This window comes from Erithacus rubecula (assembly GCF_903797595.1).
Source record: "Erithacus rubecula genome assembly, chromosome: 10".
Classification (NCBI taxonomy): Eukaryota; Metazoa; Chordata; class Aves; order Passeriformes; family Muscicapidae; genus Erithacus; species Erithacus rubecula.
Genome location: NC_136662.1, coordinates 22,110,515 through 22,137,393, shown reverse-complemented (window position 1 = coordinate 22,137,393; position 26,879 = coordinate 22,110,515). Strand labels below are relative to the sequence as shown.

General features: G+C 40.3%; 2 protein-coding genes across 2 annotated transcripts; one reads left to right on the top strand and one right to left on the bottom strand.

The window, feature by feature from the left end:
* Window positions 1–241: 241 nt before the first annotated feature.
* On the bottom strand, window positions 242–19,913 carry LOC306805674 (protein zyg-11 homolog B). Its single transcript, XM_079313706.1, has 14 exons — window positions 19,836–19,913; window positions 14,052–14,217; window positions 10,930–11,684; window positions 8,722–8,862; window positions 7,444–7,620; window positions 7,238–7,302; window positions 6,570–6,669; window positions 6,437–6,487; window positions 5,738–5,899; window positions 5,585–5,632; window positions 4,780–4,977; window positions 4,634–4,686; window positions 4,290–4,387; window positions 242–2,236 (listed from the first exon to the last, which is right to left on the bottom strand). Exons 1-14 carry the CDS (start codon window positions 19,836–19,838, stop codon window positions 2,046–2,048), a joined length of 2,208 nt encoding a protein of 735 aa, XP_079169832.1. The 5' UTR covers window positions 19,839–19,913; the 3' UTR covers window positions 242–2,045.
* A 2,902-nt stretch (window positions 19,914–22,815) lies between these two features.
* COA7 (cytochrome c oxidase assembly factor 7) lies at window positions 22,816–24,610 on the top strand. The gene is made up of 3 exons (XM_079314326.1): window positions 22,816–22,983; window positions 23,057–23,197; window positions 24,018–24,610. The coding sequence occupies exons 1-3, from the start codon at window positions 22,878–22,880 to the stop codon at window positions 24,464–24,466; spliced, it is 696 nt and encodes a 231-aa protein (XP_079170452.1). The 5' UTR covers window positions 22,816–22,877; the 3' UTR covers window positions 24,467–24,610.
* The last annotated feature ends 2,269 nt before the right edge of the window (window positions 24,611–26,879 follow it).

Here is a 26,879-nt window from a genome sequence, read left to right as displayed (position 1 = left end):
TTCAGCTTGAAAGAATTTTGCTCACTGACTGCCTGAAGTGTGGGGGAGCAAAAGAAAATGGGTATTTAGCATGTCTGCACTTCTTGGTTGCAAAACTTCATGAAATGACATGTCTCTCAGACATCTGGCCTGATGCCAGCATCATCCTTGCATTTTGTGCTGCATGGAGGAGTAGATTTTTTTTTTTTTTCAGTTAAGTTGCTTCAGCAAATTCTCCTGTTATTAGGAAACAACAGCACTGTAAGGAGAGTTGTCATCTTTATTTTAAAATCTTGTAGCAATTGATTTAAATTCATTCTATTGACACCAATTTTGACAAGTTTTGTGTTCCATTTCATGTAAAGGAAATTCCATAGCAGACATCTTAGAAGGGTGGTGGGTAAAAGCCTGTAGGCTGTTTTAAATTTTTAAACCACCTTCATAATTCAAAGCTACAGCCAGCTGAATTTCTGGTGGAATTGAGAAAACTTTATATAACCAGATCCACAGATGAAAATTATGCCAGCCAAAATTATACTCTTGTACAAAAAACAATTACACAACATTGATTAAATTACTGGATCAGTACCTTTTGAAGTTGCTGAAATACACATTAATTAGGTTATTGAAGATTAATGGTGGTGTTTTTCCGTGAAGGATGGGAGCTGGGAGGGAAAGGACTTAAAAATAGTAAAATATGATCATCATGAAGAAGCCATTTCTGCTAGTAAGCTACCAAACATAGGTTTTCTTTTTAAATTCAATTACCCAATATTTCCAGAAGAATTGCTGAGTATCAATCAGTTTCCATGGAAATATGGAGACTAAGCAGATAAACAAAATCAACACCTGAAATTAAATTGAACTTGAACGGACATGCAGTTTGCTTCCATCATTTGCATTGTATCAGGCATCTGTACACTGTGCAATATGTTTCATTCAACACATGGTTTGAAACCCAAAGGTAACCAAGAAAGAAATAAGTTGTTACAATTAGCATCTTTATGTAAAATTTCACATCCCACAAAACAATGCAATTGACACAGGGCTTACACAGAACATTGGGTGATATTTTGCACTCACTGTGATGGCTTGGAAATATAATTCACTGCACAATACTGACAGAATATTTACAGAAAATGAGAGCAATTATTAGTCTCTTATAAATAAGGTGACCAAATATTCCAGCCTTCTTTGAATACATGCAACTCCCTCCCTGATGAAGTCATGTCAGTTATTTTGCTCTAATGAGCCTTCTCCTATCCCCATCAATACCCTAAAAACAAAAGAAAGGTATCACACACAACCAAAAGTAGTCACACAACAACAAAACCCCATTCTTGTTATAAAATTTAAATTCTCAAATATCCTTTTAGTACTGTCTCATTTTAGTTCTGTTTCTACTGCTTTACTTCAGTGGGTTTCCCCTTTCCCTGAATGTGATGCTGGTCCCCACCTTGACAGGAACAGGAGGACTCTGGAGAAATGAAGTGTAAAAAGGCCTCATCCAGCAGGAAAACAAAAGAACATGGCTTGCAGGCAAAAGGAAGAGGAAGCTGAAGACCACAGAAGGGTTAAGAGACAATGGACATTTTGGTCGCCTTAGTTACAAGTCTCTCTGTCACCTGCATGCATGGACTTTTGTTTTAGTCTGTAAGTGTTGATCTCACAACCACACACAGTTCTATTCAAACACCAAACTGGTGAACAGAGTTATGAACAGCAATCACAAGGATGGAATAGCCTTTTCTCCCAGAAGTCACAAAACAAGGTACTCCTTGAAGTCTTCTTTCCAGCTGTGCATACTGGTCTGTACAAGTCCCATCTCCTGGTAGCCAGCACTTACCCTACAGGCATGACCAGCTCAAGCTGTGACCCTTTACAAGTTGTGTACGAGGTTGCCATTAAAGGTGACGTTCAGCAAGGTTACCACACATGGTTTGGGTACCACAGTTACCAGCAAATCACTTTAATGGTGACCAATATATTATAAGTTACTCCAACTACACACATATCAGAGAGGATTATTACAGAGACAATACTTTACACTCCTCTACCTGCAGCTTTCAGTTTGGTTTGGTTTGTTGCTGTTTTCTACATGGTGGTGGTCTCCCATGGCGCATAATGTGTTTTTCTAAACTATCCAGGATGGCAACAGCAATCCTTTGGACATGGGGATCAGTGTGGACATTTTCCTTGATGTTGTACAGATGCTGCAAACCACCTTCTTCAATTAACATGCTGCAGTATCTGGCGGCTGTAATAGGATTATAAAAAGGGAATTAAAAACAGAATTATCTAGGGTAAAGGTTGCAGATACTGTAAACACTGATTCAAATCCACTTTTATCTCCAGGCAGTATTTAAGACACTCCCTAAAGTGTCCACAGAAGTGCATGAGTACTTTAACAAGTGACAACACAACAGAGTTATTTGGACAGGACTCTAGCTGTAATCAGGTCTCTTACCAGTCTGTCTCAGCTGACTGGAAAGATATGCACAGTAATATGCACAGTATTCTCTCTTCCCCCCACCTCCTCTATGAGCATTTAAAGTGCACAAACCAGAATAAATAAAGCAGAGGAAATGGTAATCAAAAGCACTATAGTGTCTATGAGTATCCAAGTAATAATAGACCCTTTCCCAAAAACCTTGGTACAGAACAGTCACCAAAAAATGGTATCAGATATACCACATCATTTGTCCAGGTTTGGAGAGTGAATACTAACTAGTTTGCCAAATTTATTGATGGCCTCTCATTAGTTTTAATTTGCTACAAATGCTTTTACAGGGTTTTTTTCCACTTACATTCTGGAATTCAATAAGTTGATATCACACCCCCATCAGCTGCAGCATTATTAAGAGCAGGGAACAGCTATAAAAAGAGCTGTAGGGTGAATGTAATGTGCAAGCTCCAGAAGTTGTTATGGAAAGCTCAGGATGACTGTAATGCAATCCACAGGGCATTACCTCAGATGGGCCCAATTTCACCATTCATCTCAGTGATGCAACACCAGACTTGTTTTAATGCTGATGTTGAGCATTTCACTGGGATCACATTTACTGCAGTAATTTACTAATATTTTACTTAGGTTACCTCACTGAGGTGACTATGACATAGACAAACAGCAACAGAAGAAAAAAATATACAAAAAAATTTAAACCAATTAATTCCAGACTACTTTACACTGTCATCTATAAGAGGGAATCAAAATAAAAACCATCTCCTCTCCAGGACTACTAAAAGATTTCTTGGTACCAGGTGCCAAAAGCTAAAGATTTTCCTCCCAAATACATCTTCATATTTCAGAATTAAACACATTTTCCCCAGAGTAGGTTATCACATTTGCTACTAAACATTTGGGTTCTCTGCAACTTTGCCCAGAAGCTTCTGCCATCAACTACCATCAGAACTCAAGAATTCTGTCTTGATCTCAAATCAGGAGTAAGCCAAAACAAACCTCAGTAGAATGTTAAAAGCTCAGAGGTGAGGGCAGACAAAACACCAAAAATAAATAGAACAAATAGGACAACACAAAGTTAACAGAACTGAGGCAGAAAGAGAAATTACAGAGCCAAATTTAAAATCTGTTATCCAGATCTGACCAGTAAAACAATTCTGTCAGAGCAGTCTGACTTCAACATGAAATACCTCACAGATTTCTGGACAGTGCCCTGGGAACAGTGGCTCATTATATTTATGAGCTCTGTGAAGGGCAGAAAAACAGTATTCTGTGCGCAGTTATATATTATGTCATGTTATTGGTAGGTCCTGAATAGATGCCTTATCACTGCAGAAGCAGTGATTTATGGGACAGGGATAAACAAGCCTAGATATTATGCCATCAAGGAGACAAAAAACTGGCACAGAAAACACTTTAAATACTTTAGAAGAAATCTGCTTTATATAGATATATTGATGCCAAAAATTACTGTAAAAAAAGGCATTAAAAGTCATTGCTACTTGCCATGGTCATTGCTCTTAAATAAAAGCAATCTGATACCCAGCATTAATATTTCCATATTTTTTTTAAATAAAAACACATGTGAAAGCAAGAAACGTAGTTAAATCTTAAAAAAATCCACATTTTGGAATTAATACGAGGCATCTAACCATAAAATTTCAGTTAATAAAAGATGTAAGGAACTTGTACTACTCTCTTTTTTGCCCAATTTAGTCAAGCCGCAAATGTAGTTTCTCCAGAGGATTAGGAGCAAATATCCTAGAACTTCTTATTTTTCCCACTTCATGTTAGTGAATAACATACCAAAAAATCAGAATTTTAAGGGTAATATTCTCTCAATACATACGATTTTTGCTGCAGACATGCTGCATGGCCCACACTGCCCACAGCTGGACACCAGGTGTCATGAAACAGCCAAGTAGTGGAAAAAACGGATTGAAAGACCTATTAAAAAAAATAAAAATAAAAAGGACAGAAACAGTTACTTGCTTTACTACTAGATACTATTACTTCAGAGGTCATATTCCTGCTCATTCAACCCTCTGTTAACTACAGGAGACATTGATAAACATTAAGAGGCTGGTCTGCTGCATCTAAAACTCACTTAAGTCAACCACCTGCAATACCAGGTATAGTAGATATGTTTTTTTCTTTTTCAAACTCATGATCACAAGACAAGACAATAGTTACCTGTAAGCCACCATCTCACAATCTGGGGTTGGCCAATTCAAAATGGCAGCATGCTGTAAAATACAGAACCAAGAAGATTGACTGTTAAATACAAACATTGAAAAAAATAGAAAAGACTGTGATAAAATTCACCATCATTTCTGTACCAGCTGTTCAAGGAGAGATGTCCTCTGGCTACGACTTAATGTCCAGGCCTGCTCTCCTCGAGATATCAGATGAGCAATGATCCCTGCTGCAAAGTAGCTGACTTCCACCTCCACACTGTGCAACAATTTACTGATGTGGTCTATGAAGTCCTTCCACATTAATTCAGAATGGAGCTCTTTAACTTCAGCTATATTATTCTGGAATGGGGAAATAAATAATTTTTAAAAAAAGAGAAAACGTTAACAGAAGGATAATATGAGGGAGATAAACAAACTTGAACTATATTGTGTGAGTAGACACATTTGAGATCCCTGTACATCCAGGTGACAACATGCCAAAATACTACTTTTGCTTTAGGAAATGTTTCTAGTCTGTGAAGGAATTTGCTTCAAAACAAAGAGGTTTTTTCGTAAGTGATTTTATGCAATTAACATGTAGATAACACTAAATCAAAGGCTATTTTTAACATTCTCAAGCCCAATTACAAACAATTTCAGCAGTACAAAATTCTGCATTCCACTGACTTTCAATCTACTTTTTACATTTGGACTCATGTGAAGCCTCTCTCTCCTATCTTAAAAGTTCTTTTTATTTACTGTGACCATCAAGTTCAATATAATTGTTGAAGAAACAAGGAAAGAAACTATGTAAATTATGAATAATATACACTATAAGGATTAAAGAACCACCTAATAACATTGGGACGTGAAAAAATATCTTTTCAGATTAAGATAGGATAAAAAAAACCCTTTCAAAATTAAATTTTAAAAGTATATATTTCAGACTTTATCTTTTTCAACTCACCAGAAGTCCAAGAACTTTCTGTTGGATGGATGATTCAGATGGAAAAGACTGGATAAAAGAAATAAACAAAAGGTAAGCATTTATGCTTATTATTGAAACAGCTTTAATTATAAACCTGTGTTGATAACCCACTGCCAAATCCCCCTTCCTCACCTCTAAGACTCTCATGAAAAGTTCTAGCCCTTGGTTTTCAATAAAGTGCCGACACGTTGTTGGAGATTCATCTGTGAGGTTCCAAAGTGCACTCAGTGTGAACTTGAGGGTGGTATCTACAAGATTCTGATTTGTTTTCTGTTTAACTATTTGTAGAAGTTGCTGGGGAAAAAAAAAAAAACCATCAAAATATCAGCATATGTATTAACTCCTCTGCTTTTTTCTACACTAACTGGCAATGCATAGCTGTCATTTATACAAAGAGTAAAGATATACATGTTCAGAGCCAAATGATACAAACTAAACCAGCTACTAAACTTTTTACCTCCTCTCTGAACATGGTCGCCTGCAAAAGGAATGCCTTTATTTCCACAGTAATTACATGTGTAGGGCTATTACAGATGGCAAGTCATCCACAGAACTCAGAACCTTTACAGCAGTATTTACTTCAAATATTTTCATTTTGAGCATCTTTCACCTTAAACAATGATTTTCAAATCAAGTTACATCTTACTATTTTACTTTGCATTAACCGCATCAAGTTTTTCCACTCTGGCTTACCTTCTAACCAATTTGCACATGAATACATGTCAGTATGTTCTTAGAATTTTATCTCCTTATGCTTACTTTGTATCTTCAGGAACACTGTTAGTATGAACAGCTGGAGACAACGGGATGGCAGGAAGGCATCTGACTTACCCTAACAATGAAGAGTTCTGCACCAAGTTGAGCTGTTTGCTCTGTTGAAAGCTGGAAACAAACAAAAACAGATCAGCATTTTTATTTAGACTTTAGAAATGTTATCCTATCATCTCAAAGCTTAATTCCATACCTTTGCAGCAAGAATAGAAATTATGGCTACAGCCATCCTTTGCATGTTTTGATCTTCATGATTACACAGCCACTGCATAACAAGTTTGGCTGCTTCAAACCTGGAAGTTAAAAATAAAATTAATTTTCATAAGCCTTGCAAGTCCTAATAAAATAATGATGTACACAAGTAACACAAGTATGCTTCATAACCATCCAAAATATAAAGACAGTGAAAATGCAGATATTTTATGAGCCCTTGTCAGCTTTAGGCTGTTTGCTTAGGACCTCTTATTTCTAATTATATATCAAAGTGCACAGGGATTGCCCCAAAGAAGGAAGAAACATTTGGCACAATCTCCTGAAACATCAGACCATCACACTTCAAAGTATCTGGACAAAACATTTGAGTAGAAAAACATCTGCAAAAAGCAACCCCAGAGAAATGTTGACTTCTTTTACAGGGAATTAAGAACAGACACATCCAGGTGAACCCTGTGTAGCAAAGGATTTTTTGAGACCTATACTCAATGGTGTATATTTAGGTCAACAGGTCTAAAACATATAGGCCAGATAACTTCAGCACATTGGAATGATTTAAACTGAGCAAAACTGGGGCCAGAAACAAAGCTTCTGAAAAAAAATAGCCTGCAATGCTACAGCTCATTTCAACTGACATCTAAAACTTGCCTGTTAAATGGGACATCCTGAAGGATTCTGTCACTGCATAGTGAAAGAAGGCAATTCTTCTGCAGCTGTGAGAAATGAAAAATAATTGCTTCATTAGAAACACACAGATTTCAGAATACTTTCTCGCTATGAATGTATTTCCACGAGGCCCCAGGATTTGTTAAGGCCCACGAGACAGAGGATGGCAGAGAGGTTTAGCCCTGTACCTGCTGGTGGTTTGGGAAGTGCTCCATGGCCTTGAGCAGCAGGTGGGTGACGTCTGCCAGGAGGCGCACGGGCATGCCGGCCGCCAGGTCCTGCTTGGTGAGGTTGAAGACGCAGGCGCTGGCCGCCAGCTGCACGGGCAAGTTCAGGGGGTGGTTCCTCATGCCGATCACCACCAGCTGCAGCACAACAGTTCCACCCACGTTAGCTGCTCACACACTTGCACACAGACCCCCCCAGAACAATCTGCCTCCTGCTCCAGGCCACAACAATGACTCACAGCACCCACTTTCTGCCTCCCTTGTACTTGAGTGAGAAATCCATCTGGTGTGGTTTTAATTCTCAAGGAATAACATTTCCCTCTGCTCAGTGATTCAAAGCTGGCAACTTCTACTGCTCCAAATCCTTTCCCACAGCTTGTAGCAACCTCTCGAAGAAGAGGCTTTACAGATTGCAAGAAATTCCTAGAAAGAGCCAGGCTGGGATAAAATCACCAAACCCTCTCAGAGGTGAATGAAGCAGGACAGAGTTTCTGCAGGGTAATGATAATGACGTGATGCCTTGCTGTTTGGTGATGACCCATCTTGAATCACATCCTGAGCTGCTAGGTCAGGACAGACTTTTTTGCAGTTTCTTCCTGAATTAAGTTTTTAGGTATGTATGTTGATTGTGATCTTACCTACTAAACATCTAGTAATATTTTTCTTGTTGATAATTGACTGGCAGAGCCTTTTTGATACTGATGTCAGCAAATTTAAGGCCACTTGTTCAACATCAAAGAGGATAAGAAAAATAAAAACCATGTGTCCTACTGTTCCATTTTTTTAGGATCTCTACAAAACTTAAACCATCTCTGGTGTTCTAGACATGGAAAGCCAGTGCCTAGAATGAATTTCTATGGAAGTTTCTGGGCTTCAGCCCCATGAAGAACACTAACTATTCCATTAACCCATTACCATACTGGAGGGTGACAGTAGAGAAACTATCACTAAATTCTTATTATTACTGTTTTGTGAGCATCAGCAGAAGGCACTGCTGTGTCTGGTGAGTAAGAGTACACACACCTTTGATTAGAACCCAAACAGATATGATCCAATGACAGAATGCAGCATCTGAAGAGTATTTCATATCATATTCAAAGGTAAGTGAAAAAAATTAATTTACATGCTACTAAATTTAGATAATTTATGACAGCACAGAACAATTTTATCAAATACAAAACACTACAGGGCATCTTCTACACCACTCTTGTTTAAATATTATCAAAACTATTATTTTACCTTTAAAATTTCAGGCTTAGTTTTTTCCATTACATGTGTCAGGCTGAATAAATGAAAGAGTGCTTCTCTCACAAAGAAGGCCCGTTCACTGTAACGCTTCAGTGCTTCTGAAATCTGAGTTTCATTTGCTTCTCCTGACACCTGTGAACACAGAAATAACCTTTAGTTCAAGATGGCAACATTTTACTTTCAAAGTTTCATTGTCAAAAAATGCAAGCTTCAGTTTCAAAGGCAGTGATTTGGCCAAGTCCTTCAGTAAGCAAATGATTGCCAGCCTGCTCTAGTTTCCATTTAATGATATTTTCTCTGTTTATAACTGTAAGTTGTATAACTGAAAATGGTTTGTTCTTCAGTCCTACTATTTAATGAATCATTGCTGCAATCACTCTTTTAAAATTCTTAGGGCAGGATGCAGAACTTCTACTTAAAATGGCACATACAAAAAAAGCAAAATATTCATATATAATGTGTCACATTCTGTGCATCCTGTATTGTATACAGGCATAATTTTTGAAACTTCTGAGATCAGGAATATATTATAGCCTTCAGAGAACTGATAGCATCTTGGATTTTGTTTTATATTCTCTACTGATTAGAACAGGGCAACCCTGTTTACCTACATGTACAGCCAATTGTACCCTACATGAAAAATTTCCACTTGATTTCATATTCTCAACGATAATATCTGCCTAGTGCTCATAATCAAATTTCACAGGGCTGCTGTAAATACAGTAATATTTAATTCTGCTGTTTCCATGAGTTCTGTATCTTGTTTATTCTTTAGCAGTAGCTAGACTAAGCAGTTGAATATTTCAGTAGAGTTACTAATGCATTTAGGTCACAAAAAATAAGAAAAAAAAAGAAATAAATAAACCAAATAATAGCCTACAGTCACTTCTTATACAGTCACTTCAGAGACAACTATGACTTAAAAGAAAAAAAAAAGGAATGCAAACTGCATTTTGCTAACCACAATGCCACAAGTCCATTGTGACTTTTACAATACTAGAACCTTCTTCCTTCCTGCCTTTTCATGGCACAGACAGTTCCAGGAAGCAAGTATGCTCAACAGCAAGGATTACATTGCATTATTTTATACCAAACACGAGGGTATAACCTCCTGATGATGGGTATCATTATACCAAAGGGGAATTTGCTTTCTCCAATGACACATTTCAACATTCAGACACTTCACCATCAGTTGTGACACCTAGGTATCCAAGAGACCTGGCCTCTAACAACAGTCAAATGTTTCAGGGGAAAAAAATACAAAATTGTGTAGTTATGTTACTCCACTTGCCTATAACAAGAGCATCCTGAATTTTAAAACTGAAGGTGAAAACTAAACTTGCACAGAAGACAGACTGAACTATGGACATATTGCTCTCTTCCTCATTCATTCTGCAGATTCCATCATCCTCAAGACACAGCAGAAAACTCAGCATCAATGATGATACATCCCTGACATGTCTAAAAAACTTTTAATTAATTTTGACCTGCTCATTCTCCAAAAACTGCATTCAGATTCTACAAAACAAGGAATGATGTCTTGTTGCCTGGCTGTAAAAGACAAATGCACTTCAGAAAATATCATCTCATTCTAAAGGGCTAAGTAATTGAGGATTTTCAATTGGGTAATTGAAAGAAGAGGAAGTCTTTCATCCTAAGTTATTGCTTCTTAGGTGTTGTATTCATCACCAGAAGACCTTTCAAGATGGGTAGAAATATTGTAAGAGGAAACAGCAGTGGTGATGGAGCATGACAGCAGCTGAGTTATTCAGCTTATTGTATCTGCTGTGTTAATCATGAACTGCTCAAAGCTTATGCAAATTCTACCTCCACCCCTTACACACTGCTGACTTACGCCAGATACTGTCTGGAATCCAGAGAACATTATCCCACTAAGCAACTTCAGACCAGACAAAGTTCAGCTCTCTTAAATATGGTAAATCAGGATCTAAAGTTCACTAAAAAGGCACAGAAAACAGATAGCTCTTACAATGTATATATATGGTATATTATGTAAATTTAGCAGTTGGTGTCAAAATTAAGTAGGAAGTTCACCTAATGCCAGTAATTATAATTAACAGCTTAAAAAAATGAACCTACAGCCTCCTACTGAAACACACACATACATTTGTTACAAACAATTAGCTCTACTTTCCCTGCACATTCTACTTTTCAGTGAAGTTAATTCCCCCACTTAACCTTCAGGTTTCCTTCTCCTGTTAGGAACTCTGAGTAGCCGGCGTCGGTAGCTAGCAGTCCTACAAACTGCATGGTGGGCCGCTGCAGAATGAATGCTTGTACAGCTTTATCTGTGACATGTTTCCTTCCAGAAATGTCCAAAGACACAAGGTTAGGCAAGATGTCTTTCTGTTCCAGTAAACGAAGAGCTATGTCCGATGTGAACTGTTTGTCATCCGAAATATCAAGGTGATTCAGGTATTTTAGTTCTCTTATAACATCCAGAATCTGGGTTGTGGTCATTTTCAAGCATTTCAGGTGGTGCATGGTCAAAGACTTGAGGCGGTCTTTGCAGGTGAGGAGTGCTGTTATGTCAGTGACGGAGGTGTTGGATATATCCAGACTTTCCAACCTGGGAAGTGAAGCAACATCTGCCAAGTCCTCGTTGTAGAACAGCACATTGGTGATGCTCAAGGCGCGCAGCCCGGACAGCTGACTGAAACACCTCTCATAGGGGTCTTCCAGAGAAAGAGTCAGTGAGTTCAGCACCAAGCACTGCAGATTCTGCTGGATCCACTTATTGCTGCCCAGTCCACTGATAATGTCTGTGATGGTAATATCTGCATTCACCCCCGTGGCATCCAGCTCCACCAGCTTGTGATGGCAGAAGGCTTTGCGGAAAGCCACGGCTGAGATTTTGGCTTTGCGGATACAGGCGCGCTTCAGGCGCATCTGGTTGCCTCGGAAGATGCCCACGGTCCCATCGTTCAGCAGCCCTGTGGGAAAACAGCATCAGTGCTTGGCTCCAGTGTTACACAGCACCACTTTGACATTAAAAACCCAAAGGGTACAAAGTATTGGCAGAGGAAATTAATTACAAAGTAGTTTGTCTTGGATCATTACACCACCGATCCCAAAATGGTACATTTGAGATTGTGCTTTGAAGATTATGATGTCATGTTTGGAAAATTCCAGGTTTAAGAATAGGACAGATAAACAAGAAGCAGTAAATACACAATACCTGTTTGGTTCAGAAAATGGAACACACAATAAATAAAATATGGGTATGTTTCAAAAACAATCAGACTGCTGCCCTCATTTGCTGTATTTTTCTCACTGAACTGGTTAGAGTGTGCTAAAACCTGAATTTCAAAATTTCTAAATGTAATTCTCCTCTGACCACAGTTCCATTAACCTCAAGATTGTACCACCTACCAGTGACCTGTTCTCATCTTGCTTTAACCACATAATCTAGCATTTAATTGAATTCATAAGCATAATCAATACTAAATTAAGCCAATTAAGTTCTGTATGAAGAAGGTAGGAGTGTTGCTCAGAAACAAGTTGAATGTGAGAAAAAAACCTAAGAAGTGTTTCAAAGAATAGAAAGAGGAGGGCAAAGAAAGGGTGGGAAGGAGAAAAAGACAGCAATGAAAAAAAGAAAAAAACCAACAATCTTGTTTATTATATTTTTACTCTGTAGAAAGAATGCATAAGTAGCCTTTTCTTGCAAGACACTGGTAACATCCTAACTGAAACAATATATTGAGTTCCCTGCATGGAATTATCAAAAATGCATTGAATATACAAATATGAAATCTTGGTGTCTTATCAACAGGAGGATTACGAAAAGCCACGTGAAGGGTACAGTTGCACAAGCATCCACACAAAAGGAGTAGGCAGAACATGTCCTAGTTTTGCTCCTACAGGGTTATAAATGTCAACACTCCTGGCTTTTAATCTCCTATCTTCACACATACCTAACAAAGAAAATGAAATTAAAATGCAGTCTATTTGAATAATAACATCATTGCCACTACAGTTGGGATTTAAGTCATGGGCTAGTAATTGCCTCAGTGACAACAGCAAATTAATACAAAGATCTGCAGACCTTTCTAAGAGAAAATAGTTCAGGCATTTCAAGCAGTCAGAGGACTACTTTCCTCTTCTGAGGGGAAAGCAAAAATATAGGATGAAACAACTGGTATGGAGCAGAAAAAGTAAAAGTAATAAATATAATTATTGTTTGGTTAAAGTATCACTAAATTACTTCTTAATCTTTGCTTATGTCTTCATTTAAGGGCCAAGGGTCTCTCTCTGCCCTACCTTATCCACACCATATTTACCTGCCACACATTTTTCCATCCTGAATTCTCTGTTTTGGTGATGTTTTGGTGTCTGGAGTGTCTTCACCATTGCCAACAGTGGCAGTAAGTTTCTGGTAATTCAGTTTACTTGAATCTGACTTCTTGGACTCTAAATAATTCCTTATCAGAAAGTAGTATATATTAATTACCTTTTTTTTTCCTTTGAGCTTGACTTTTGTCTATTCCCACTGTTACTTCTGATCAGAACAACTTGAGAAAACCAGAACACCAGTGCTTGCCTAGTAATAACTAAATAACTCTGCACCTATAGGATAGGGTGTTTGATCTGTTTACAATAATTTTTCTAGTACCATGTCTCATTTCTTAACAAAAGTCTCCAGAATCTCAATGAATGAGTCTCTTATCTCTTCTCTAGCATAATTTATACCTTTACTTTTTCATGATAAGACATTTTATTACACAATTTCATCATGCTTAAAGCAGCTCTCTCCTCAGAGATATGCTGACAGAGAACCAGTGAGCCAGAACACAAAATGTAAGAATACCATAAGGTGTTTATACCATTCTAAAACTGAGTGCTTTGAAATAAATTATTCCATGTCAATAAAAGTGTTGAGAGATGAGAAACTGCTTTAATGAATCACAATTTTTTTAGCTTAAAGTTATTTTCTAGCTTAATCATAGGGGCACACAGTGGAAAAAAAAATCAATTAAATGCTCTTCAAGAGGTATTGTTGCTACAAGCAGTAGAATCATTCTTTTTTCAGAAGTGATTGAAAGAAGATTGAAGAATGTTCAAATAAAGGAACATTAAAATCATAAACCAAGACAAAGAACTTTCTATTTAGATCTATGTGGCAATGCAAAGCTCAGCTGAAGCTGTGTAAAGCAAAAATAACAAAAATTCTCAATTAAGGGATCACAGAACTGTTTTAACAGCTGCAGCAGCAGATTCTACTAGAAAATATAGCAGAACTGCCATGTTACATTCCAGTGAAATATTTTCACCACTGACCCACAAATGATGGTTTTTACCATGAAATGCCATCGTCTGCAGCAGTCGATCAGCCACTTCTTGAGGGAACATTCCTGGCTCCTGCAAGCAAAATGTTCCATCTTGCCTTTCTGTGCAGAACTTCTCTAGGTTGGCAGTCAGGAAATTCAAACAGATATCAAGTAAAGAATATGGAGAAGCTTCCTCCTGTCATATGCAAAACACAATGAAACAAAGGAGATTTAGTCAAGTCGTTCTCTCTATAAACCTTCCATTACTCTATAATGTCATTTTTATTAGTCTGGCAAATATTACAAGAGGAGATGTCTCCCTCAGAGCCACACAAAGTCAGGTCACACAATAAACAATTGGGCAAACTGTTGGGAGCCTCCTTCCCCAGGCACCCCCAGAGCCACATCCAGTCACGTCTGCTGTGCTTTGAACCCTACTTGTGTTCCCAGAGGAAGAAAAGCAATTGCTGAAAAATAATTTTAATTTATGAAGTCTACTGGGAATTAATCAATCAAGACAGACTCAAAGAAGATTTAAAAATCAAATTATACTTCTGGATTTAAAATATTTATTTTAATTTTTCATTAAGTCAGTATATTAGAAGTCTACTACCAACTCACATAAGAAATGCAGAGACTGCAGATAAAATACATATATAGGAGTAATTTTTGATACTGAAAAGGACAGCTAGAGCTTCACATCAAAAAAGGAAACCCAAAAAGAACTAGTTTAATTCCAAATCTTGTGCAGCAATAAATTGACATCTATTACAATAATCCTCTTCCCCTTTTCAGGTGCTCTGCACTTGAAAATCATCTATAGCAGAAATCTGGGTACAAAGGACAAGGCAGAATATAAACTTGATCTTTTCCTCCAGAGTTTGAGATTGTATACTGATACATGAAAAATCTCAAAGGGTTGTTTTTTTTTTATTCCACATCTAATAATAACCTACTGTTTTCAGCCACACAGATTAATCAACATAAAGAATGACTCTCAGCACTGTGAATCATCCCCAGCACCACACAAAAGAAGGCTGAGTGACTGGTACATACTCCCCCAGACAATATTGAAAATAACAGCATCAACTGTTGCCAGATCTCATCTGTAGGAAAAATAGTAGCTTCCCTTTTATATAGAAAGTTCTGGATAATTTCACCTTTCTCATCTCATTTAACTTCTGTTGCTTTGCTTGCTTAATATGCTGATCACAGGAGTACTGAAATATGTAAAAGGTTATAGAGAAGAAATATAAATAAGTTTACATAGATAAGTATTCTAAAATAAGGAGTACACGTTTGAAGATTGGGAGGTACCAGATTAGGGCAAAAATGGAATGAAGTCCATCTTGGATGAATCATGTATTGACAATAACTAGAGACTGCAGTTTAATAGCTCCTGAAGAATTAAGGACAGGGTTGGGAAACAAAATCTCCAAATTACTCAAATGCAAGCTCTTTTTGCAGCTTTTGACATGCAACTTTCATTCCTCAAACTCAGTTTTGCTAAGTGCTTAAGTTTCATGATTTTTTTTTTCAGCTATATTATTACATTGTATTGTTATAAAAACAAGAGTTACTTTGTGATGCAACTTGCTCCCATACCAGGCAATTTTGGCTGCCTCCAATCTTAAATGGATAAAAAAACGAAGAACAGAATTTGGAATTGTGAATGCCTTTTGTTTCTTTTTAGTGTGCTATGATGCCTGATTGTTTTAAGATAGTGCATTTTTTATATGCGATGGAAAAATTTCCTTTAAACTTGAAATCAATACATATACCCAGAACTTCTATGACAGCTGATGAATCAAACAAAAATCAGAATCTTTACTCAAAGGTGTATGAAAATCATTCCCAATGAAGCAAAGACATCCACATCTCCATTAGATCCTGTGTTCCTAATTTGATGATCAAAGATGACAAAATCAGAATAGTTGCTCTCTTAATTCCTCCTGGAACTGTTCCTTCCTGCTGCCAGAAAAGCTGAAACACTTTAATGTTTCAGTGAACAAACTCCAATGAGAATTTTTAGCCTTGTAGATAGGCCACTGGCATATGACTCAGAAGACTATTTTTTCAACCAGTACCTCTGAGTGGCCAATCTGTCCTCTGGAAATGTGAGTTTAATTTTTACATAATCCCTCTGGAAGTTCATGCAGGGCATCCCCATACAATCAAGGAACAAAAACCACAAGCAGGGATCAATTACATTTGCAAACAACGCGGTTTCGTTTTTATTAACTCCACTCATTCCCATTATAGGAGACATTTGTAATATTTCTTCAACTTGCTGCCAAAAGGCTGAGGAAACACCCCAACAAAGGCTCCTGAGGTAACCTGGGCAGAGAGGCAAAATGTTTTTATCTGTATCTAATAAAGTCCTCTGACAAGCATCCTATAAACCACTTCCTAGACTATCTACTACTGAAATAGAACAGCTCAAATGCAGTCTAGAAGCCTTTCATGTGAGCTGGAGCCATTCTCTTCCTCACTCCTCTATATTTCAAGACAATATTGCCCAGTTAAAATTGTATTTAAGCTCTTACAAGGCCAGAATTTCAGTGGTTCCTTTCTCTAGCTCTGCTTTTGAATGTCAGGTTGAAGACAAACCTGGCATTTGTTTTCAGATCACCTTCTGTCTAATGAGACACTATAAACATATGTCAACCATAGCAGAGCATTTAATTTTTATTTTTTTTTTATGTAATACACATCACCCAGCAGTTTTTGAGTAGATCTTCCATTATGCTATTTTACTTTTTCATAGTCATCTTAATTATCTGATACTTCAATTAACCTCACAGTTTCTTTCATTACATCAAATTAATTGAGCAGCCAGGAAACAAATATAAAAATTAATTCCTCAAACCACAGAATTATGCATTATATGATACAAGCTGGGGTGTCTTTATTAACCAAAACATATATTATGAGAATAATGTGACACATCTAAAACCTAGCTAGCTTATGGAATAACATAAAAAGAAGAACAATTGCATTTAGATGGGCTTTCAAAGGCCTATTTAAATTAATTATTTTTAAAAAAACAACTTTTTAAGTGCTCAGTATAATCAAGGCAAACCAAAAGTGTGCAGGGGGATGGGGTAAACTGGCCTCTAACAGTAATCCAATCCAGTGGTGAACTGAAATGCAAAACCTGCTTCATCTTGATGTTACCAGTTCAGCTTCGAGCTCATGCCAGGGCAGTTGGAAAGGCTCTCCCAAAGAACATTATCCTCCATATTACCTTTTGAGAATTCCATGAATCAGCTTTAAATACTACTAGATTATATTCAATACATATTTCAAAGTACAGTTAAAAAGCAAGAAGAGCTTAAGGGGACACATTAAGCACCAGGAATAAGTTAGAGAATAATCTTAACCCAAACATTATAAACTCAGATTAACTGTCTGAGTGTGAGTATCAAAATAAAATCCTTTGGGGAAGCATCACCAGGCAAGTTCCTGCTCATATAACATTACCTAAAGAAAAATAAGAAACAGATATAACTGCTGTTTTCTGTCATTCATTACAATCTAGCTTTGGAGGAAAAAAATATTATATTGCTGTGTAGGCCTTTCTCACTACAGGGGTTGTGATCCTACCAACTCCAGCCTGGCAGATTCAGTTCCTAAAGGCTCTGCCTCTCAGACTCATTAAAAATCAAATTATTTTTTCCCTAGGTAGTGTTTTGTGTTGGCTGGTTCTTTTTCCTCCCTCAATAAACCAGTATGTAACTAACACTGGAAGACAAATAATTTCATCTTTAACAGAACCCTGTCTAGGATGTTCTCCCGAGGTTTTACGCCCAACTGCAGACTCAGTATGACAAACCCCAAACATGCAAAATCTCTGTAAGCTCAGCCCACCTGCTTTTCCCTCTCTGAAGTCTCAAAGGATGAGATGGGTACAGGATTAGGGATTTTTCAATCTGTGCTGGGCATTTCTCTCAAAACATTAACAGGAAAAGAAGAGGTAATTTACAGCCTCAGTCTTTGGTGTTGGGTGTATCATGTTTTCCATCTGTTTTCCACCTCTCCACAACCCCAAAACTGTACTTACTTTCTTAAAAACTAATATTCTTATAACAATTAAGAAATAGCAACTCAAGCAACAGCCATCAAAATTCTTGAGTGCAAATAAAGGAAAGGCAGTGAAAAAGAAATAGTTTCATGATTTATGCTACTAAGAAAGCCTTATGATTATCCTATTTAAATTAAGTTAAATAGAATTAAACAGAAGTAGGTGATTCATTAGCCAGACTCAAGGAAGGATTATGCTCAAAACCCCAATTTAACATTAACTATTCTGGCACAAAAAGTGGGAACATACTGATTAAAGCTGCTACTGACACCAAGTCAGCAGCGATCACCAGAAGCCTAAAATGAAATAGTGCCCCATTAGTACGACACAGTAAGGCCACTTATTTCAAGATTAATATCAAAAACTTCAGATACAAGTTCATCAACTAGAAATGATAAAGAGTGGAACCAGAGTGGTGTGCTGAACCACAAAAAAAGAGTGAAGCAGCCAAAGAAGGTTCCAGGAGAAGCATTAAAAAAAAAAAAAAAAAAAAAGGAAATATTAAGTCACTTTCAAGACACTCAGGAGATCTCACAGGGCTATTTATGTTATGAGATATCTGCACCATTTCAGTTTAAAGGTAACAGCTATTAGAATATTCTGAGGAGGAAAAGCACGTTGGGACAATGTGCAATAGGACATAAACTCAGCTTTTCTTAGTCAAGATCAAAAGGTGAGAGATACAAATGCTACCCATAAAAATAAATAAAGCACAATGAATGTAAACTATAGACAGAGAAAAGCCATTAAGGAGAAGCACACTGTGAGCACAGCAACAAAGGTATACAGAAATGAACTGTAAGTTTTACCATGAATTTAGACATCAGTACATACCGAAACAAGGAAATTCTACCCTAGTTCACTGACTGGAAGAGCAGTTACAAAATGTACCTACTTCAATAACAACGATACATAACTTTATTATGGCGATTGACTGAAATGAAGCTTTTAATGACAAGAGATGAGAATAGATTGCCCAGGAAGTTCCTGCTAGTCCTTGAAAAGCAAATATGCACACTCATGTCTGGAGCAGAGGAGCAATCCAAACAGCTCCCATATGCTCTGCTCCGACCTGTCTGGAGCAGAGAAAGGCTGTTCCTTTGGCAGCTCCCATGGAACAGCTCAGCGAGACCCACGCACTGTGCCTTGGCACGGCTTCCTCCACATAAACCCTGGACAAAGCGATTCCCAGTGGGAAGCGCTGCTGGGGCAGGCAGGAGCCGCAGGAGGCACGGGCGGCTGGGCTGTGCCGGGCTGCGCCCTCACGCCGGCCGGCCGAGGGGCTGTGCCCCGCTCCGCCCCGGCGGCCGCTGGCACCGCTCGGAGCTGTGAGGAGCCGCTCAGGGCGGCGGGCCGGGCCGGCCGTCATCGCCCTGCGGACAGCGGGGCGCAGCGAGCCGGGATCGAGCCTCCCTCTGTGCCGCCCGCCGGGCTCCGAGCGCCCTTTTACATAACGGGCGACAGCGCTGCGGTTACACAACGAACGGCGGGGCTGCCCCGGCCCGGCCGCGGTACCGGCGGGACGGAGGGAGGGGAGGGGGCCCCGCCTGAGCCCCTCCGCCGGGCTTGCGCCGCCGCCATGGCGGCCCCTTCCCCAGGGTCACCTCCGCTACCTGCGCCGGGTCCGGCACCCCGGGGCTGCAGGCGAACAGCTCCCCTTCCCTTCCTGCCTCCCTCCTTCTCTCCCTCCCTGCCCGCCACCCCTCACCGCCCCCTCAGTGCCCCCTCACCATCGCGGCGCTGGGTGCCGCCGGCGAGCGCCCAGCCAGCCGGTCCCGTCGCTGGGTTCCTTCTCTTTTCGCTTTCCTCGCTTTCCCTCCCTCCCTTCCCCCGTGTTTACCCCCACCCCCCCCCCCGACCTGGAAGTGAATGTTGCCTCAACCGGCCGGGAACCCGCCTCCCTTAAAGGGGCTGCGCCAGCACAGGTTCGTGCCGTGCTGCAGGAGAGGAGCCCCGACACTCGTGTTTAAGTCTCGGAGTGTGGGGAGAAGGAGCCATTGCGCAGCAAAGCTCATCAGCCTCTCGTTACCAATGTGTGGGACCTTTCCTGCGTCCTGGTTGCTCCGGTAGTGGAGCCGGGGCCCGGGAACTCCGCAGGTCCGGTGAGCGCCCGGCTGGAGCAGGTGAGCAGAGCCCTGGGCGCCTCCCACAGCCATGAACTGGCGTCAGCTTCACCCTTCGTGCTCTCAGGCCTCTGCAATTCAAACGTTTCCTGCACAAACTGGTTTATTCTGCTAATATGAATGATAACCTGCGCCAGTACAATAGGTTTCGCTGCCTGCTTTGGAGGGGAGATTTGCTGTAAGCATAAACCATTCCATACAAAGTAATTTCAGGTTTCAGATAACAGTAGTAGTGAAGAAAACCTGTCTCCCGACCAATACATACAATATACTGCTGGTCAAGAAAATACAGTTATTTTTTGTTTCAGGATACAAAGTAAAGGGTGATACAAATACCCTATCCAAATAAAATTAATTAGAATATAGAATGTATGTAAAAGAACTGCTGATTGAATAACTGCTGTTTGCAAACCAGCAGGACACATAAATATTAAGGAACAATTGCTAAAATGATTTATGTTTTTGTCTTCACAAGATGGCAAAAGATTCTATAAATATATGAAACACAGTTTTACCAGTTTAAGGACTGCATAGCAAAGGTCAGATATAGTTCCAATTCTTTAGATTTGGCTGCTGACATACAGAAAATAAATTACATACTCAGAATCTGACAAGCACAGAATTAAGAATCTTCATGTTCTGAATTTAAACACTCAAATACCTAATCTGCTTAGAAGAAACAACTTATATAATTATGGACACAGATATTAGCTTAAATAAGGAAGCAGCTCATACTATTATTCTTAGTCTATTACATTTTTCTTCCACTTCACAATGTCTTTGCAAAATTCCAGGCTATTCTTCCAATGTCTTTTAAATTCACTGGTTCACACTGACCTATCACCAGATGCCTTGTTTTCCAAATTTATGATAGGAACTGGGCTCAGACAGTGAAAACTTACAGTGACAGACTGACCCCCTGTTCCCAGTGCCTGTTCTTGGCCTGCCTCACTGTACTCAGGAATCCTCTCCACTCCTGGTGGAACAGCCATATGGTTGTGTTGGCACAGGCTCAACATCAGCATCAGAAACTGCAAAGACAAAATCCCAGCAAGGACAGACTCTTCAAGGATTTAAACTAATAAACTCAAGGAATTTCTACTGGCCTGTGCAAGCTGAAATGTTTTCAAAGCTGGATTTCAAGAGGAACATTATTGCTGGTGCAAAAGCAGTTCTTCTTCTAAAGACCTCATCCTGAGTGGAGATTGACACAGGCATTCTCAGAGTGCAGCCAGCATTGGGCAAGCAATGTGTACAGCCTTGTGTACCCACTTGGGAGTGGGTTTTGGGCAGTACACATTAAAAACAAGACTACAGCTGCATATGGAAAATGTGTTTTAATTTCAAGTCAAAGTTTTAACACTCTGCAAAGTTTTAAGGAGATAATTTAGAGGTTATTACTGGTGTTTCAACTCTGCACCAGGCAGGGTTTGCTACCAGTCCAGCTGGTGGTGGTTGGTCACAATTAGCTCAAGCCCTTAATAAAGGATAAGGCTTCTTCCTATGGGAGACTGCACAAGATTTAACTCAGTTTTATTTATCCCAGCAACTCGACAAGCTGGTGTTATCCTACTGAAATAATTTGGGACAAAACATTTGCAAATATTGCAAATATTATTTGAAATTTATTTTAATTCAGATTAATTTTAAGGAATTCATCACAGAGATTTCTAATGTGTTACTTTACTCACAGAAAATTCAGTTAGTGTTCAGAACTGCTGGAGTTGGATAGTGTGTCATTTTTGTATGAGTATTCTATTATCATATTTGGGTTAAATTAATCCATAATGTGGGTGCCCATCCCTGGAAGTGCTCAAGGCCAGTTCAGATGGGGCTTTGAGCAACCTGTTCCAGTGGAAGGTGGATGGAACGAGATGGTATTTAAAGTCCCTTCCCACCCAAACCATTCCGCGATTCTCAGATCACCGGAGAACCAGGGTTTGTTGCGTGTTGAGCGCTTACCAGTCTCTGGGTGTTCCCAGTGCAAAAAGCACCTGTGAGAGCTTTTGTGGCACCACAGAAAGGAGCGCTGGCTGAGAGCAGTCTCACAGCAACACCCTTTTCTAAAACGGATTTGGAAATTATTGAGCTGTTAATCCAGACAAAATCATGCGGGAGTCAGACTGAGGAACGCGGAAAGCAGCCGTGCTCCTAGGCCACGCAGAGCCCAATTAACGTCTTGTCATGTCTCAGTTCATGGGTTGTGCCGAGTCAGACCTCGGGAATACTCTGAAAGTAAAATTCTATCAGTGTGTTATCGCTTAAAACTGCTGAACCGTCAGAGTTCCCGGTGACCCTGGGAGGGTGCCGCGCTGCTGGGCAGCACTAAGTCGAAACTGTAAGGAAAGGAGGGCCGAGAGCGGCTGGGGAAGAGGCCACAGGAGCGGCAAGAGAAGAGGGCGGGGAAGGGGCGGGCGGGGGCGGGGCTGGGTGCGAACGGGCGGAGCGATCGGGGCTGGCGGGGAAGGGGCGGGCGGAGGCGGGGCTGGGTGCGAACGGGCGGAGCGATCGGGGCTGGCGGGGAAGGGGCGGGCGGAGGCGGGGCTGGGTGCGAACGGGCGGAGCGATCGGGGCGGGCGGAGAAGGGGCGGCCCCCGGGGGCGGTCCCGACTCGAGCGCTCGGCGCTTGCGCCGTGACCCAGCGCGGCCATGGCCGGCTTCATCAACTTCGCGGACGAGGAGGAGGTGCGGGCGTACCTGGAGAACTTGCACGTGGAGTACAGCTACCAGTGCTACAAGGAGAAGGACCCGGAGGGTAAGGCCCGCCCGCCGCCCCCGCCCGCCGCCGCGGGCCCGGCGGGAGGCTCAGCCCGTGTCCGCGCTCGCAGGCTGCCAGCGCTTCGCCGATTACCTGGACGCCGTGAAGAAGGACTTCGTGGCGGCGGCGCGGGTGCTGCGCGATAACTGCGAGGTGCACGGACACAGCGAGAGCTGCTACAAACTGGGGGCCTACCAGGCCCTCGGCAAAGGTGGGCAGGGGGGTTCTGGTGCCCGGGTCGCGGGGGACTGCACCCCCTCCCCGGGCAAGCTGTTCCGATACCTGGCCACCTTCACATCTGACCTTGAAGGAACAACTACCTGTCCCGCCCCTTTCATGGTCACCTCATACAAGTTGGGGGAGGATGGAAGACCTAAAATTGCTTCCTTCTGAAAATCGTCTCTATGTTAACAATATAATTATTTTTTATATATAATTGCATCCCTTTAACAGGTAAGTACAGCCAGTGCTCAATGTTGCTGCATATTCAGTTCATAACATTTCTTCTTGTCAGACTGTTTTCAGTGAAAGAAAGAAACACACTCACAAACTAGTAACATGCATACCTAAGTAGTCCCCAAGTTTGTTTAAAATCTATTTGCTGGCATAGTAATGGAAAGCACTAAAATTAGTCAGAAATCTTCCAAATAATAGTACTGGTAAGAAACAGTATTTTTTCTGTAGTTCAAAACTACTAACAGTCTTGGTGTAGGTATACTGACAAAACAGTATTTCCTAGTGTAACATATTAAATCCATGGATATAGTAGTGGGAAGAGTGTTTTGTGAGTCCGGGTTATTTTCTGGTTACCAGTACTGATTACTGGTGAGTATAGGAGAATTATCTAAGTCAAAGACATTAGCAAAATGTTTGTCACTGAGACAGCAGTAATGTCTCTGAAGTCCTAAATGTTGGCTGTAGTGTCTGAAGTGATAAATGCTGTATTTCCAGTGGCAAGCATTTTGAAATGCAGAAAGCTCCCAGCTCTTTTAACATGTCCTCACAGTAATGTTTTCATTCTTGGCTGACAGGTGGACTCAACCCAGATTTGAAAGCTGCCTACAAATCTTTCATGAAGTCATGTGAGAAAGGTGGGAAGAAGTCAGCAAATGCCTGTCACAGCGCTGGGCTGCTGGCCCAGGATGGGAGAGCCAACAATGATCAGCCTGACCCTGTTGTCGCTAGAGACTATTTCACAAAAGGCTGTGATGGCAATTTTGCTCCCAGCTGCTTCAACCTGAGTGTGATATATCTGCAGGGAGCACCTGGGGTCGCCAAGGACATGAGCCATGCCTTGAAGTACTCGCTGAAAGGCTGTGAGCTGGGGCACGTGTGGGCTTGTGCCAACGCCAGCCGAATGTACAAACTGGGAGATGGTGTTGAGAAGAATGATGCTAAGGCAGAGGATCTGAAAAACAGGGCAAAACAGTTGCATAAAGAACAGAAAGAAGCTGCAAGTTCTCTAACATTTGGGGAGTAAAACTTGCAGTTGCAGATGTTAAGACTGTGGCTTTTAAATGGCAAGTGAACTTGTTATTTAAATTGTGAGCGTACAGTTTTCATTTAAATTAATATCCTGAATTTGGATATGCAAATAAAATTATATTTTTGTGGATTCAACAAATGACTGTCTCTGCTGTGCCTTTCTGTGTGTTTCAGTGTACAAGTTCTTAAGTGTGTTTTGCTTAGAACCTTCCGTTCTTTTTAAGGAAGCCAAAAACTTGTGGTCTTTTGGGAGTCCCCATGGTTTCAAACACAAAGGATCTCTTTTGTGTCAAACACTTCAATATCCAGTCTTGTGCTCTGACCAGTTCTAACACACACAACAATCACAACTGCAGGTAATCCCAGTTTGGGCAGTCTGAACTGTTCCATCTCTCACAGGAATTTTCAGAACTTTGATAGCTGCACACTCGTGTGAGCTGCTCTAAGGCATGGATATTCATCTGTAATTCCGTAGGGCTAGATCAGTTCCTAGCTCCCTTACTTCCTTCAGTTGCCAGCTGCTTTGTGACTGTGCCTGTCATATGTGCCTCAGTGCTTCAGATTGCTCTTCCAACACATGTGATTGCCCCTTATTTGATCACACACAAACAGTTTTACCTTCTTGTTGGCTTCTGGAACATTATGTTCTATTTTTTCCAATTCGGATTTAGGGAACAAGGTGCTAACTCATCAGATCTTGGACTCAAATCCATAGCCTATGTGTGTATATATATATATATACACACACAAACTGTAGCTAAACATACAGATTCAGAAACAGCTGTTTAAATAAGCAGGGCAGTGTTTGTAAACGCATTCATGTGCTGACAGGGTCATTTGTTATCTTGGTATGTGTAAATATATGTGAAGTTTGTGGTGTGTATGTTTTGCTGTAAATTTACTACTCAGAACCTGAATCCTCTGGCTCTGGACTAAATAAAGATACGAATTTTGCTATTGAAATAAGTCAAGTGGGATTGAAAGCAATATTACTTGGGCTGTGGCTACAAGTGAAAGCAGAGCTGTTTGAATCTCACTGCAGGTATGAGTTAAAGCAGCTCTTCTAATTTAAGGGAGTTCTTGGGAAGGATGTTTGCTGCTGGAACAGAAACACAAGCAGCACAGCACAGTGGTGACACAGGCACCCTGTAACAACAGATGGCAGTGTATGAAAGCTGCACACTGGTGTGGCTCTGGTATTCAGCAGCCTGGAAAAAAAAACAAATAGCAGTGGCAAAATCAGAGTAATTTTTCTATATGAGTTATTATTTTTTGGCAGTTTAGAAGGGTAAAGCTTTTAGAGGAACACTCATTTCCTGATTTTTTGCTAGGTACTATTTTGGGCATTTGTTTCACTTGGGAAAGGTAAGTAAATGCTACCTCTGTGGAGTGTTACACTTGTAATAAAAGTTTGGAATCCATGTGTTCAGGAGTAGGCAGTTACAGGTGGGTCAAGGCACTGGAGAATTGGGTGGTATTTTAAACTCTGTAATGTTCACTGCCACAGAGTACCTTGCTCACATCCTCAGCCCAAGCACCAGAGCACTTTTCTTCCAGCAGGACTAATGACTGTGAGTGATCATCCCAGGAATTTTCAACCGAAACAGCCAACTGGCACCAGAGAACATCCTCAGCAGAGTGACACACTGTGGATAATTAAAGCCACATATAAAGTGCATGTTGTAGGGAGGTGTTTTCATAGCACTCAAGAACTCACAGACTTGCAGAGCTTGAATGCTATAAAGCAAACCATTTTCATAGAAGCTGTGAAGTATGTAAGATAAGTTTACGAAGTGTCATCCAATTTTTGCACCACTGGTTGAGAAGGCAAACCCAAGTTAAGGGAAACTCTTGTGTTTTCAGGCTGTCTCTGAACAGTTTTCTGCCTGCTCTGGGCACACCTAGATCTTTTTTACCCAGATATTGATGATGCTGTAACAGATGTGTTTATATAGCTATGGCCCTCACCTATATGACTCTTTTCCCTCCAAAGTGACAAAGCATCCAAAAAAACAGTCAGCCAGTTTCAATTCAGTGTATTACTCTGAAGTCTGTAGCAGAGTATAGACTCTATGAATAGCAGTCTATTCTCAGCCTCAAGATTCTGTTCAGGAGACGTAATCAAAATCTTTAAAAAGGTGAAAATTTTCCTGCAAATCTTGGTTTATAACCATCTTGCTCTGGTATTATGGGAGTATTAACAAAAGGCTCCTGCTCTTTTTACCTGATGTTACAAAGGCTAAATTTTATGTTCTCCTGTAAGAAAACTTTCTTCAAAGCCTCTGAGATCATAAAGAGTGATAGATATGTGATCATAGCAGAATACTTGGAAATATGGAAGAACCTGTTGATCTCTTCAGGATCAGTGGGTTTTCTAAGAAATAAAGGCAATTTTTTTTTCAGCTTCA

Coding starts and splice junctions, on each gene's coding strand:
- LOC306805674 (XM_079313706.1), bottom strand. Junction 6,670..7,237: donor CAGGATGTCCCATTTAACAG/GCAAGTTTTAGA, acceptor TTTAACTTCCAG/GTTTGAAGCAGCCAAACTTG. Junction 6,488..6,569: donor TTTCTATTCTTGCTGCAAAG/GTATGGAATTAA, acceptor GTTTGTTTCCAG/CTTTCAACAGAGCAAACAGC.
- COA7 (XM_079314326.1), top strand. CDS start 22,878: ATGGCCGGCTTCATCAACTTCGCGGACGAGGAGGAGGTGCGGGCGTAC. Junction 22,984..23,056: donor CAAGGAGAAGGACCCGGAGG/GTAAGGCCCGCC, acceptor CCGCGCTCGCAG/GCTGCCAGCGCTTCGCCGAT. Junction 23,198..24,017: donor CTACCAGGCCCTCGGCAAAG/GTGGGCAGGGGG, acceptor CTTGGCTGACAG/GTGGACTCAACCCAGATTTG.